Source organism: Amblyraja radiata, chromosome 26 (assembly GCF_010909765.2).
Source record: "Amblyraja radiata isolate CabotCenter1 chromosome 26, sAmbRad1.1.pri, whole genome shotgun sequence".
NCBI classification, from domain to species: Eukaryota; Metazoa; Chordata; class Chondrichthyes; order Rajiformes; family Rajidae; genus Amblyraja; species Amblyraja radiata.
In genome coordinates, this window is record NC_045981.1 from 21312411 (window position 1) to 21325788 (window position 13378).

The 13378-nt window shown below is 47.4% G+C and overlaps 1 protein-coding gene across 1 annotated transcript in view; it reads right to left on the bottom strand.

Annotated features, from left to right (window-relative positions):
• Window positions 1-12772, bottom strand: part of eme1 (essential meiotic structure-specific endonuclease 1) — a 31016-nt gene extending 18244 nt beyond the window's left edge. The window contains exons 1-2 of the mRNA XM_033044466.1: window positions 12589-12772; window positions 6811-7720 (exon numbers count right to left, since the gene is read on the bottom strand). Coding sequence (XP_032900357.1) covers window positions 6811-7693 — 883 coding nt within the window. The 5' untranslated portion in view covers window positions 7694-7720; window positions 12589-12772. The remainder of the gene's footprint in view (window positions 1-6810; window positions 7721-12588) is intronic.
• Window positions 12773-13378: the final 606 nt, after the last annotated feature.

Consider the following 13378-nt stretch of genomic DNA (forward strand, 5'->3'; position numbering starts at 1 on the left):
GAGGGGGGGGGGAGGGGGGGGGGGGAGGGAAGGGGAGGGGAGCAGTCCGAGGGAGGGGAGGGGGGGAGAGAGGGGGAGAGGAGGAGGGGGGAGAGAGGGGAGAGGGGGGGGAGGGGAGCGAGGGAGGAGGGGAGGGAGGAGGGAGGAGAGAGAGGGAGGGGGGCGGAGGGAGAGAGGAGGGAGAGCAGGGGAGAGAGAGAGGGAGGGGGGATGAGAGCGAGGGGGAGCGGGAGAGAGGGGAGGGGGGGGGGAGAGGGAGAGGGGGGGAGAGAGGAGAGAGGGGATGGAGAGGGAGAGGGGGGAGAGCGGGAGAGGGAGGAGAGAGGGAGAGGGGGGAGAGAGGGAGAGGAGGGAGAGAGGGACGAGGGGGAGAGGGGCAGGGGGCTGGGAGGGGACGGGGGGAGAGAGAGAGGGGGAGAGACGGAGGGAGAGGGGGGAGAGAGGGGAGAGGGGACGCGAGAGGAGAGGCGAGGGAGAGAGGATGAGGGGGAGAGAGGGAAAGAACCGAGAGGGGAGAGGGGGAGAGAGAGAGGTGAGGAGGGGGGAGAGAGGAGAGGGAGGGGGATCGAGAGAGGGAGGGGGGAGGCGGAGAGAGGCGAGAGGGGGGGGAGAGAGGGGGGCTCGCCGAGAGGCTAGGGGGGGGGTGAGAGGGGAGGGGCCGGGAGGAGGGAGGGGGGAGAGAGGGAGGGGGGAGGGCGAGAGATGGAGGGGGGAGAGAGAGGGAGGCGGGGGAGAGAGAGGAGGGAGAGGGGGGGAGAGAGAGGGAGGGGCGCGAGAGAGAGGGAGGAGGGGGGAGGAGAGGATGGGAGGGGGGGGAGAGAGGAGGAGGGGGAGAGAGAGGGAGGGGGGAGGGGGGACGAGAGGGGAAGGGGGGGAGGCGGAGAGGGAAGGGGGAAGAGGACGGGGGCGCCAGGGGGGGACGAGACAGGGGGGAGAGACGGGGAAGGGGGGAGGAGAGGGGAGGGGGGGAGGAGAGAGGGAGAGGGAGAGGGGAGAAGGGAGTGAGGGGGAGGGAGAGGGAGCGGAGAGGGGGAGGGTGAGAGGGAGGGGGGGGGGGGGAGGGGAGGGGGAGGGGGGGGGGGGAGGGGGGGGGGAGGGGAGGGGGAGGGGGGGAGGGAGGGAGAGAGAGGGGGAGGGGGAGAGGGAGAGGGAGGGAGGGAGGAGAGGAGAGGGGGGGGGAGAGGGGGGGGGAGGGGGAGGGGGAGGGGGAGGGGGAGGGGGAGGGGGAGGGGGAGGGGCGGAGAGGGGAGGAGAGGGGAGGGGGGAGGGGAGGTGGGGGGAGGGGAAGAGAAGAGGGAGAGGGGGAGGGGAGGGGGAGAGGGGGGGGAGGGGGAGGAGAGGGAGAGGGGGAGGGAGAGGGGGAGGAGAGGGCGAGGGAGAGGGAGAGGGAGAGGGGGAGGAGGGAGAGAGGACGGGGAGAGAAAGAGGGGGGGAGGAGAGGATGAGGGGGGGAGGAAAGGATGTGAGGGGTGAGGAGCGAGATGAGAGGGGGAGGTGGTAGAGGGGAGGAGGAGGGGGGGAGAGGGGGGAGAGAGGGGAGGAGAGGGAGAGGGGGAGGGGGGGAGAGGGGAGAGGGAGAAGGGGGAGAGGGAGAAGTGGAAGGGGGGATAGGGAGAGGGGGGGTAGGGAGTGGTGGAATAGGGAGTGGGGGGGTAGGGAGTGGGGGGGGAGAGGGGGAGGGGGGAGAGAGGGAGGGGGGGGAGAGAGGGAGGGGGGGGGCGAGAGGGAGAGAGGGAAGGGGGGGCGAGGGGGAGAGAGGGAGGGGGGAGAGAGGGAGGGTGGGAGAGAGGTAGAGGTAGAGGGGGGAAGAGGTAGAGGGGGGGAAGAGGTAGGGGGGAAGAGGTAGGGGGGAAGAGGTAGGGGGGAAGAGGTAGGGGGGGGGGGAGGAAGAGGTAAAGGGGGGGGGAGAGGGAGGGGGGGAACTCATATCTACATGTGATGCCACCTTCAGGGAACTATGCAGTTATTCCTAGATCCTTCTGTTCAACTGCATTCCTCAATTCGCTACCATTTACCATGTACGTCCTATTTTGATTTGTCCTGCCAAGATGTAGCACCTCACACTTATCACCATTAAATGCCATCTGCCATCTTTCAGCCCACTCTTCCAAATGGCCTAAATCTCTCTGTAGACTTTGAAAATCTACTTCATTATCCACAACACTACCTATCTTAGTATCATCTACATACTTACTAATCCAATTTACCACACCATCATCCAGATCATTGATTTATATGACACACAACCCAGATCCCTGAGGCACCCCACTAGTCACCAGCCTCCAACCTGACAAACAGCCATCCACCATTACTCTCTGGCATCTCCCATTCAGCCACTGTTGAATCCATCTTGCTACTCCACCATTAATACCCAACAATTGAACCTTCTTAACCAACCTTCCATGTGGAACCTTGATGACCAAATTGTCCTATTTTAACCTCTCTTTGAGCACAATGAAATGGATTGAGTCATATATGGTACAGAGAAAACAATGTGTTAGAGTGCACAACAGTAAATCTGCAACTTCTAAAAACCCTCTTGCTGTACCTCAAGGTTCAATCTTGGGACCGCTATTATTCAGTCTGTACATTAATGATCTACCAAGTAGCTGTACATCAAATGTAACTTGCCAGATGTATGCTGACGATGCAGTTGTGTATGTACATGCCAAAAACAAACATCAAGCTGCACAAGACCTATCAGCTGCTATGATTAATGTGTCAAACTGGTTGCAGTTTTCTGATCTACATCTTAATGTGTCAAAGACTGTCTGTATGTTTTTCTCCAAAAGGCAAGTACTGATGGAGATCCTGATGTGTTTGTACATGGAACAAAACTTAAAATTGTACATGAGTTTAAATATTTAGGAATCATGATCGATTCACAGCTCTGCTTCAAACAACAGGTGAAAAGAACAGTAAATTTAATAAAATTTAATTTGTCCAACTTTAGATATATTAGAAATAATTTAACTATTGATTCAGCCAAACTATACTTTAATGCAATGATTGTGCCATACATGACCTACTGTATAACAACTTGGTCACTGGCATGTAAGTCCACACTAAAGCCTGTTGAAAGTGCTTATAAACAAGCCCTAAAAACTCTTGACAAAAAGCCCAGAATGTACCATCACTGTAGCATCCTGTAGAAATTTGATCTGCTGAGCTGGGAAAACGTAATAAAATATTCGGACTCGATTTTGGTTTACAAAATCTTCCGTGGACTAGCCCCACCTCCGTTAAAGGACTTCATAAAGAAAAACACAAATAGGTCGACAAGAGCAGCCTCCAGGGGTGATTGTATAGTCCCGTTTAGGAAAAGTGTCTTTGGGCAGTCAGTATTTTCATATCGAGCGTCGCAGACCTGGAACGCGATACCATGCGTCATACGGGATCTGCCAACCCTTACCTCATTTACGAAACATCTAAAAACATGGTTACTGCAAAATCAAAATTGCAATCATAATCTACCTTAAAATTATCCTATGGTACTCTTTTATTGCTTCTTTTTTACTTTATTGTTTGTTTTGTTTTTGTTTTTGTCTTTTGTTTTTACCTTGTTTGGGATGTGTTTACCTTGTGTTGGGACTAAAGATGGAAATTAGCTACTGGCTACAATCTTGCATATTACATGCAAATGTTTATTAATATGCACTGTCCCTAATAAGATCAATTCAAATTCAAAGGCCTTACTGAAGTCCACATAGACAACATCCACCGCTTTACCCTCATCAATTTCCCTAGTAACTTCTTCAAAAAAATTCAAGAAAATTAGTCAAATATGACCTTCCAGGCACAAATCCATGTTGACTGTTCCTAATCAGACCCTGTTTATCCAGATGCTTATCTATATAATTAAAACTCAAATCTTGACCACTTCCTGTTTGCACTTCATATTGATTTTAGAACAAACGCTACCACATATGGCTGTGACTTTTGGTCATCTTACTCAGAGTCCCCCTCCGCTGCGCAGGACAAGAGAATTTTTCCCATCGATGAAAAATAAAAGATTATTCATGTTTAAAAAATGTTGAAATTCACTCCCCTGTCAATCACAGCAGGAAGGCCACGCCCCTTACTGTGGGAGGGGGAGGGACTATAAAACCCGGAAGTGTAGACTGCCTCAGACTCTGCAAGATGGGAGTGCGAGAGGTCACGATTCTCTGAGCTGTGAATAACACTGAACACATGTCTACTAAACTGTCAGTTGTTTTTACTGACCTGAGAGTGCCCTTAATGTGGTTTGAAAATGTAGTTTGAAAATATGGTTGGTTTGAAAATGCAAAAGAGGTGTGGTTTACCTTATTGAAAAGCGGTGTGGTGCGGCTAATTGAATAGTGGTGCGGCTTATTGAATAGTGGTGCGGCTTATTGAAAAGTGGTGCGGCTTATTGAATAGTGGTGCGGCTTATTGAATAGTGGTGCGGCTTATTGAAAATGGTGCGGCTTATTGAAAAGTGGTGCGGCTTATTGAAAAGTGGTGCGGCTTATTGAAAAGTGGTGCGGCTTATTGAAAAGTGGTGCGGCTTCTATATAATTAAAAGTCTAATCTTGACCACTTCCTGTATATTGATTTTAGAAAAAACGCTACCATGTACGGCTGTGATTTTTGGCCATCTTACTCAGTGTCCCCCTCCGCTCATCAGGTACCAAGGATTTTCCCATCGATGAAAAATAAAAGTTATTAGTGTTTAAAAATTGTTGAGATTCTCTCTCCTGTCAATCACGCCATGAAGGCCAAGCCCCTTCTGGTGGGAGGGGGGAGGGACTATAAAACCCAGAAGCATAGGCGTGGCTCAGTCTCTGCAAGATGGGGGAGGGAAAGGTCACAACCCTCTGTCTTTGGTGGCCTTGCACCCTGCTTGAAATGGTAGGTAACTGCACTTGAATTTGATGGCCTTGCACCCTGCTTGAAATGGTACGAAACTGCACTTGAATTTGGTGGCCTTGCACCCTGCTTGAAATGGAATTTCAAGGAATATCCGTGAGTCAACTGCCAGCCCACCAGCCGTGAGTGAGTGAGCTGCCAGTCCAAGAATCCATTTGGCCCACAATGTCCATACTAGCCCTCTGGAAACCAGTCCCTTCAGCCCACAACACCCACACTAACACTCCAGAAAGCCTCCCCACTGGCCACCAATATTGGAATTGGTGGAGCGGTGGAATATAGCCCAGTGTGATGCTGGGACCCAACGGGTCCCACTTAGTCTAGTATATATTATCTCTAAGTATCCTTTCCATTAGTTTGCCCACCACTGACGTTAAACTAACAGGTCTATAATTGCTAGGTTTACTCTTAGAACCCTTTTTAAACAATGGAACAACATGCGCAGTACGCCAATCCTCCGGCACCATTCCCGTTTCTAATGACATTTGAAATATTTCTGTCATAGCCCCTGCTATTTCTACACTAACTTCCCTCAATGTCCTAGGGAATATCCTGTCAGGACCTGGAGACTTATCCACTTTTATATTTTTCAAAAGTGTCAGTACTTCCTCTTCTTTGAATCTCATAGTTTCCATAGCTACTCTACTTACTTTCCCTTACCTCACATAATTCAATATCCTTCTCCTTGGTGAATACCGAAGAAAATAAATTGTTCAATATCTCCCCCATCTCTTTTGGCTCTGCATATAGCTGTCCACTCTGACTCTCTAATGGACCAATTTTATCCCTCGTTATCCTTTTGCTATTAATATAGCTGTAGAAACCCTTTGGATTTACTTTGAATATTATCATCTTGTTTGTTTCTATGTCTGCGTGTGAGGGGTGAGGGCTGTGCTCCTGAAATTACGTCAAAACGGTGCACGATAGCGCCACAACATTTTGGTCCACTTTACTCACCATTGTCCTGGAGTGTGGTTTATCAAGTTTCGTCCAGATTGATGTTATATTTTACAAGTTATTCACATTTTCATGATGTGAAAACCCCACTGAGACAAATTACTTGAAGGCATAAAAAAGGCAGCAGTGGGGGAGGGGACGAGGAGAGGATTGTTGTTTAATGTTATTTAAAAGAGGAGGAGGGGGGTAGGGAGGGGAGAGGGGTTGTGGAGGGAGGGTGGGATTGAGGGTAGGGGAAAGGAGGGGGGTGAGGGAGGGAGAGGTGAGGGAGTGGAGGAGAGGGGAGAGAAGGTGGAGGGCAAAGAGGAAGGTGAGGGAGTGTTGGGGGATGAGGGGAAATGAGCCGCGCCTGCGCAGTTGGGGGCTATGGGTGAGTGGTGGAATACTGCGTTGGGGGAAACGGGTGAATGGTGGAATATTGTGTTGGGGGAATGGGGCCAAACGGGTCAGGGGATGTAGGGAGGGGTTATGGAGGGAGGGAGTGACTGAGGGTAGGGAGTGACTGAGGTTAGGGGAAAGGAGAGATGAGGGAGGGAGAGGGGAGAGAAGAGGGAGGTGAAGAGGAGGGGGAGGGAATGTTGAGGGAACAGGTTGCGTTGGGGGAACGGGTGAGTGGTGGACGATTGCATTGGGGGAACGGGGCCCAACGGGTCCCACTTGGTGTAGCATATTCTAATAATATAAGCATGAATGTAGCATGTATGATTAGTAGCTTGTAGATGACAAAAGCTGGTGGTGGTGTTGGCAGCAAGAATAATAGTCTTAGGTTACAGGATGATGCATATCAGGAGGACTAATAATCACATTTTCATTCTTCTGGAGAAAAACACTCCAGACCTGTATAGAACCTAATATCCCACATTATTAAATCAGTTAATTCTGACAATAATTACCAACTTAAGTGTGAATAAATATGTAGTTCATTAAGCACTCATTATATCAAATCTGTTTTTTAAAACTCACCTGGATCAATTAAGACCTGCATGGATTTCAGGCACTCCCCAGGTCGCAACATCTTCTCAATGTCAGCCAACATCTTTTTTGCAGCTTTTTCCTCCTCCCGTTGTCTACGAATATTTTCCTTCTCTGCTCGCTGCAGTTCGCGTTCTTCACATTTTTTCAATTTCTCCTGTTGAAGTTTTCCCATTTCTGATGAAATTGGTTTAATCTTTTTCCGATGCTTAGGCAGAGTTGATGTCACCTCTTTGGAGGATGTGAGATCCCCGATACATGGCTGACTCGAATTTGACTGAGGCTCATGTAATTTTACTGGTTCAGTGTCATCATCCGAAAGTGAAATGTCCCAGGTTGAATGACAAATATTAGTTCTCTGCCGAATGAATGAAGATCCTGTAGTTTGATCTTTAATTTCAGTGACATCAGTCAACTTAATCTTGGGATCAACATTACCATGTTGAAGTTTACTAGGAAAATTACTGTTTTCTTGACCAGATTTTGAAATTGAATGGTCAGTCTTCTCAAACTTTTTGCTTTCAGTAAACCTCATCTTTAGTCTTTCTGACAAAGGAATTACAAGATCATCCTCACCATCACTCTCACTACTCACAACCATTACTACTTCATTGGATAAGCAAGCAACAGACGGGTTGACATCCAGTGGAGCACATCCAGCTTCACTAGGTAATAGAAGGTCACAGCTTTTGAAGTTTGGATCTTCTACATTAATTGATGCCTTTTTGGAAGCACTATATTTAAAATCCATGGGCCCATCAGAAATTGCATGACTTTGAATACCTGTGAAGTTTATAGTAGGCAACTTGGCAGAATCATCATCCAAGTCTGTATCACTAGATTCTTTATATGAATCATCATTACACCACAGCATCTTCTTGGCAACTCCAAACCGGCACACCTCAAATAAGACAAAATGCCAAACAATTTCATTAACATAGAATTCCACATTGTTCAAATAGTTTTGATGATTTTGTGCCATTTAAACAGAAAGATGAATTAGTTCCCACAACAGGTACACAGTCTTTGAATGTAGCATTGCCAGTTTAGATGCTGTATGCATGAGAGGAATAATAAATCTCCTTCAATTTAGCAAACAACTTGCACCAGTCTCTACATGCAAGTGGCATCTCAAAAAATAACAGTCTGTTGTACATAAATTCTACTGTTCAATCAGCAATCTCAATCAGATCGCATGAGGTGGATTAAGCATAGAAACTTTTACATCGATATTAAGCAGACACGATGTTTAAGAAAGAACTGCAGATGCTGGAAAAATCGAAGGTAGACAAAATTGCTGGAAAAACTCAGCGGGTGAGGCAGCATCTATGGAGCAAATGAATAGGTGACGTTTCGGGTTGGGACCCTTCTTCAGACTGATTAGGCAGACACAAGATACTTTGCATGTCTGCAGGTGCACTTCCAACATCCAGGACACCACATCAATCAAGGAAAACAACTTGTATGACAGGCATCCATAAACCTCTACAGCTTCTACTGTAATGGCTGGAATCTTTATGATCAACAAAAATGCACTTCAATAACTTTTCTTCTTCCATAAAACTTCCTGAAGCCCGACAGCCACCATTATCCAGAAAAGGGTTACTTGGTAACACCATCATTGACAAGTCGCCTTTAAAATCCAGTCTATATACTATTACAATAAATACACCATCATTCCTTCATTAAAATAAATTGGTGAAGGAACTCAACAGGTCAGGCTGCATCCCTGCACAGGGATTGGACAGACAGCATTACAGATTGAGATCCTTCTTCAGATTCAACTCTGAGCGGGGTCAAACAGCAGAAATTAGGGAGGGGGGAGCTGTGAGAGAGGATCTCACTGAACTCTGACGAGAGGTGGAATTTCTTCAAAGTGGGCACACTTTGAGGAGAATTTGCAATGGAGCAGTCAAATGTAGACATAAGAAACTGCAGATCTGGAATCTTGAGCAGAAAACAAAGTGGGTCAGGCAAGATCTGTGGAGAGTGTGGACAAACAATATTTTGGGTCCGGACCCTTCTTCAGACTGATCAAAACTTGAGTCTGAAGAAGGATCCTGAGCGAAACGTTGTCTGTTCATTCTCTCCGCAGATGCTTTCTGACCTGCTGTGTTCCACCATCAGTTTGTTTGGTCAAGTTTCCAGCACCTGCAATTTTATTGCTTTGTCATTAATTTATTGTTGCTTTGTCTAAATACTATAACGAAAGATCCCGATCTGAAGCATCTTTCCATAGATGCTGCCTGACCACACCCCCCCCCCCCCCCCCCCCCCCCCCCCCCCCCCCGAATTTTCTGCTGAACATTAGTTTAGCCACAGCTTGTGTTTTTGTCACCACCGTACAGGAAATATATGATTGCACTGGAGAGTGTGCAGTGACCTGTAAAATTGGGGCTGGAAATTTTGTAGTCATGTAGAAAGATTTGTTACGTTTGACTTGGTTTCTTTGGAGCAAAGATAAATGAGGGGAGAAAACTGATGCATACGAATTTATGAGACCTCAATACGGCAAATGGCAAGTTCCTATTTGCTTTGCAGTGGAGTTAAATTAAAAAGCAACACAACAGAAGAGGAAATTTGTTTTTACTCAGAGGTTGGTTGAAGTCTGATACTCAGTGTAGGGAAGGTGGTAGAGGTGGAGACCATGGTGTCATCCACTAGGATTACACCATCTGGAACTTCAAGTCTATGCTATCATTCATCATGGGTGATCTCCATCTATTCTATTTTACCACATTATCCAAATATTCCTCTAACCTTTCTTTGAGAAGAAAGGTTAGAGGAACATTTGGATAATGTGGAAAAATAGATCAGCCACGATACAGTGGTGCAGATGATAGACCTGCTCCCTCCCAGCGCCAGAGGCCCAGGTTCAATTCTGATTTTGGGTGTTGTCTGTGTGGAGTTTGAACATTTTCCCAGTGACTACGTGGGTTTCCTCCAGGTGCACCGGTTTCCTCCCACATCCCAAAGACGTGCAGGTTTGTAGGTTAATTTATTTCTGTTACATTGTCCCTAGTGCGAAGAATACAACTAGTGTACAGGTGATTACCGGACTAGGTTGTCCCAAGGGCCCATTTCCACACTGCATCTGTAACTAAACGGACAGAAATGTACTATTACTTATTCTTGGACTGTAACTCCTTGTTTTCCACTCATCAGCTAGGATGTATTACCCAGTAAGAATTATGTCTTTACTTTCGTATTCAAATCCTCTTGGAATGAAGGATATTAAATCAATTGCCATCCTCTCTGTTTGCTGCACCTGCGTGTTAGCTTTGAGAAAGTCACTGGGTCATAAAATGCAGGAACAGGCACTTCAGCCTGCCACATCCAGGCTAACAAGGTGGCACAGCAGTAGAGTTGCTGCCTTATAGTGCAACTATTAGGAGCCGACGAGGGCATTCGACCCAATTCGTGATCCCAGCTACAAAGACAGATGTGTACAGCAATTCGTTCTTCCCCCGCACAATTAAAGCATGGAATAATCTCCACCCTATTATAGTTACCCAACCAGATAAAACTAAATTTAAAGTAGCTCTTTCTTCCCAATAACCCTTTCTGGCTTAAGCCCTCCCTTCACCACCTCCAGTTTAAATTCCATTTGGAATATTTTGGAGGACCAAGAAACCAAGAACCAAGACCCGGGTTCAAACCCGACTACGGGTGTTGGCTGTATGGGGTTTGTACGTTCTCCCCGTGACCACGTGGGTTTTCTCCGAGATCTTCGGTTTCTTCCCACACTCCAAAGACGTACCGGTTTGTAGGCTAATTGGCTTGGTATAAATATAAAATTGTCCCTCGTGTTTGTAGGCTAGTGTTAATGTGCGGGGATCGTGGGTCCGCGCAGACTCGATGGGCCGAAAGGCCTGTTTCCATGTTGTATCTCTAACTAAACTAATTCAATTTTCCCACATTAAGACCATATTCTTCCATGGCTTGCCTATTTAATTGTCATCTTAAATGCCTCTTGAACCTAATCAGAGAGTAGTTGGAGAGAATTCTGAGGGCAACCTCAGAAATTTTGTTAGAATAGAATAGAATAGTTTCTTTATTGTCATTGTAACATGAACCATGTACAAAGAAATTGTAAAATGTCAGCCAGTCAGTGCACCATTCAAACATTTCTAAAAGCTAACGATACATACAAGGTAAAATATTTAAAAAAAGATAAACAACTAAAATAAATATCATGAAAATAGCACGCATAAACACCCAGCCCTACATCCTTCTGTCGATTTCACAGTCTCTTAGTATGTATCGCCCCTGCGTTCCTTGGCGGCTACATTTAGTGCCTTTATAGCAGTGGGGTAAAAACTGTTTTTAAGTCTGTTTGTCCTTGTCCTTGTAGATCTGTACCGTCTGCCTGACGGTAACAGTTCAAACAGGGAGTGTCCGGGGTGGGAAATGTCCTTTATAATACTCTGGGATTTTTTGATGCAGCGGGAACTGTGTAAGTCCTCCAAGGTAAGGAGAGGGCAGCCGACAATCCTCTGGGCGTTGTCAATGGCCCTCTGGAGCGCTTTCCTCTGAGCCGCTGTGCAGCTGGTGTACCATACGCATACACAGTATGTTAGGATGCTCTCAATGGAGCACCGATAAAAGGACAGCAGCAGTCTCTGAGTGATGTTATTCTTCCTGAGCACCCTCAGGAAGTGCAGTCTCTGCTGGACCTTTTTCAGCAGCGCAGAGGTGTTCACGCTCCACGTCAGGTCCTCCTCAATATGGATTCCCAGGAAGCGGAAATCCGCCACCCTCTCCACACAGTCCCCTCTGATAATTAATGGTACCATGTCCGTTTTATTCGTTCTGAAGTCTATTATTATTTCCTTTGTCTTTAAGGTGTTGAGGAGCAGGTTATTTTCTCCACACCACACTGTCAGCTGCTCCGCCTCATCCCGGTAGGCGTACTCGTCCCCCCCGAGATGAGTCCCACCACCGTAGTGTCATCCGCAAATTTGACAATGGTATTGCTGTGGTGGGCGGGGGTGCAGTCATGTGTGTAGATGGTGTAGAGCAGGGGGCTCAGCACGCAGCCCTGTGGAGAGCCGGTACTGAGGCTGAGGGCCGTGGATGTGTGATGGCCCACTCTGACTCTCTGGCTGCGACCCGACAGGAAGCTATTTATCCACATGCAGGTGGAGTGTGGAAGTCCCAAGTCCCCCAGTTTGTCCACCAGTTTGGACACAGCATGGTTTTGTACCAAGGATTTAATTTTTTGAGAAGGTATCTAAGAACATTGATGAAGGTAGTGCAATAGATGTGGTTTACAGGGATTTCTATATGGCTTTTAACAAGGTACTCAACAGTAGGCTGATTTAGAAAGTTTAAGGCACAAAGGAATCGAAGTCTGTTGGCAAACTGGATCCAAATCTAGCTGAGTGATCAAGAGGCAAAGTGTAGTGGTGAATGAAAGACAAAATGTTGAAGTAACCTAGCGGGTGGAGCAGCATTTCTGGAGAACAAGGGTAGGCAATTTTTCAGGTTTTCAGACCCAAAACGTCAACTTTCCATGTTCTCCAGAGATGCTGCCTGACCCACTGAGTTACCCTAGTATTTTGTGTCTTTGGTACTAAACCAGCATCTGCAATCCCTTGTTATTACATACAGTGGTGAAACATCTTAGTGAAGGTAAAAGTTTAAGCCTGGCACGTTAAGTGCAGCTCCAAACTTCACCGAGGCATTGGCAGGCGCTCACACACGGAAGTATTCGTGGCCCAGCGAGTCCAGACATGCAGCGGTGTGTGTATCAGCGGTTGAACCTACCTGCACCGGGTCGACAACAACTGTGTGAGGAACGTCACCGGCATCAGCTCGGCCGGATCAGCAACTGATGAGGCGGCAACGAGCGGTCCATCCAACCGCCGCGCGTTGGCCGGTTAACCGGAAGGAACCCGTGTGGCCGACGAATGAAAACAGCAGTTGCTTCGACAGACGGCCGAAGAGTCTTATCAACGTACAGGGCGGGAAACGCGCAAAAACCAAAGTTAGATCTTTGGCAAAAACTAACTCGATTTGCGGAGGATCTTTGGCAAAAACTAACTCGATTTGCGGAGGATCTTTGGCAGTTGAGTTTTGTGCAAAGATTATGCTCCTCTAGTATCTTTGGTTTTGTGTGGGGTTTTTTTTTTTACCGTCACGACAAATGCAAAATACAACAAATAAATACTGCCCGGAATGGGCAGCATCCACAAAGTCAATGCAAAGAGAACTGCATATTGCAAACAAGCGGTCGAAGGCTGTATAATTCTAAATGAGGACACGCAGTGCTGGAGTAACCCAGAGGGTCAGGGAGCATATTTGGAAAACCAAACATATGCAGTTCCTTGTTCTTGCATTGTGACATTCTAAGTCCTTCCATCTGTTTGATTTATCAGTCGGAAGAAGGGTCTCGGTCAGAAAAGTCATATTTTCCCTTTCTCAAAAAAAAAGCGGTCTGACCCGCCGAGTTACCCCAGCTTTTGGTGTCCATCTTCGGTTTAAACCTGCATTTCCTGCCTACACCGAAACGCCGTTTGTCCATTTCCTCCACAAATGTTGCCTGACTCCTTATGTT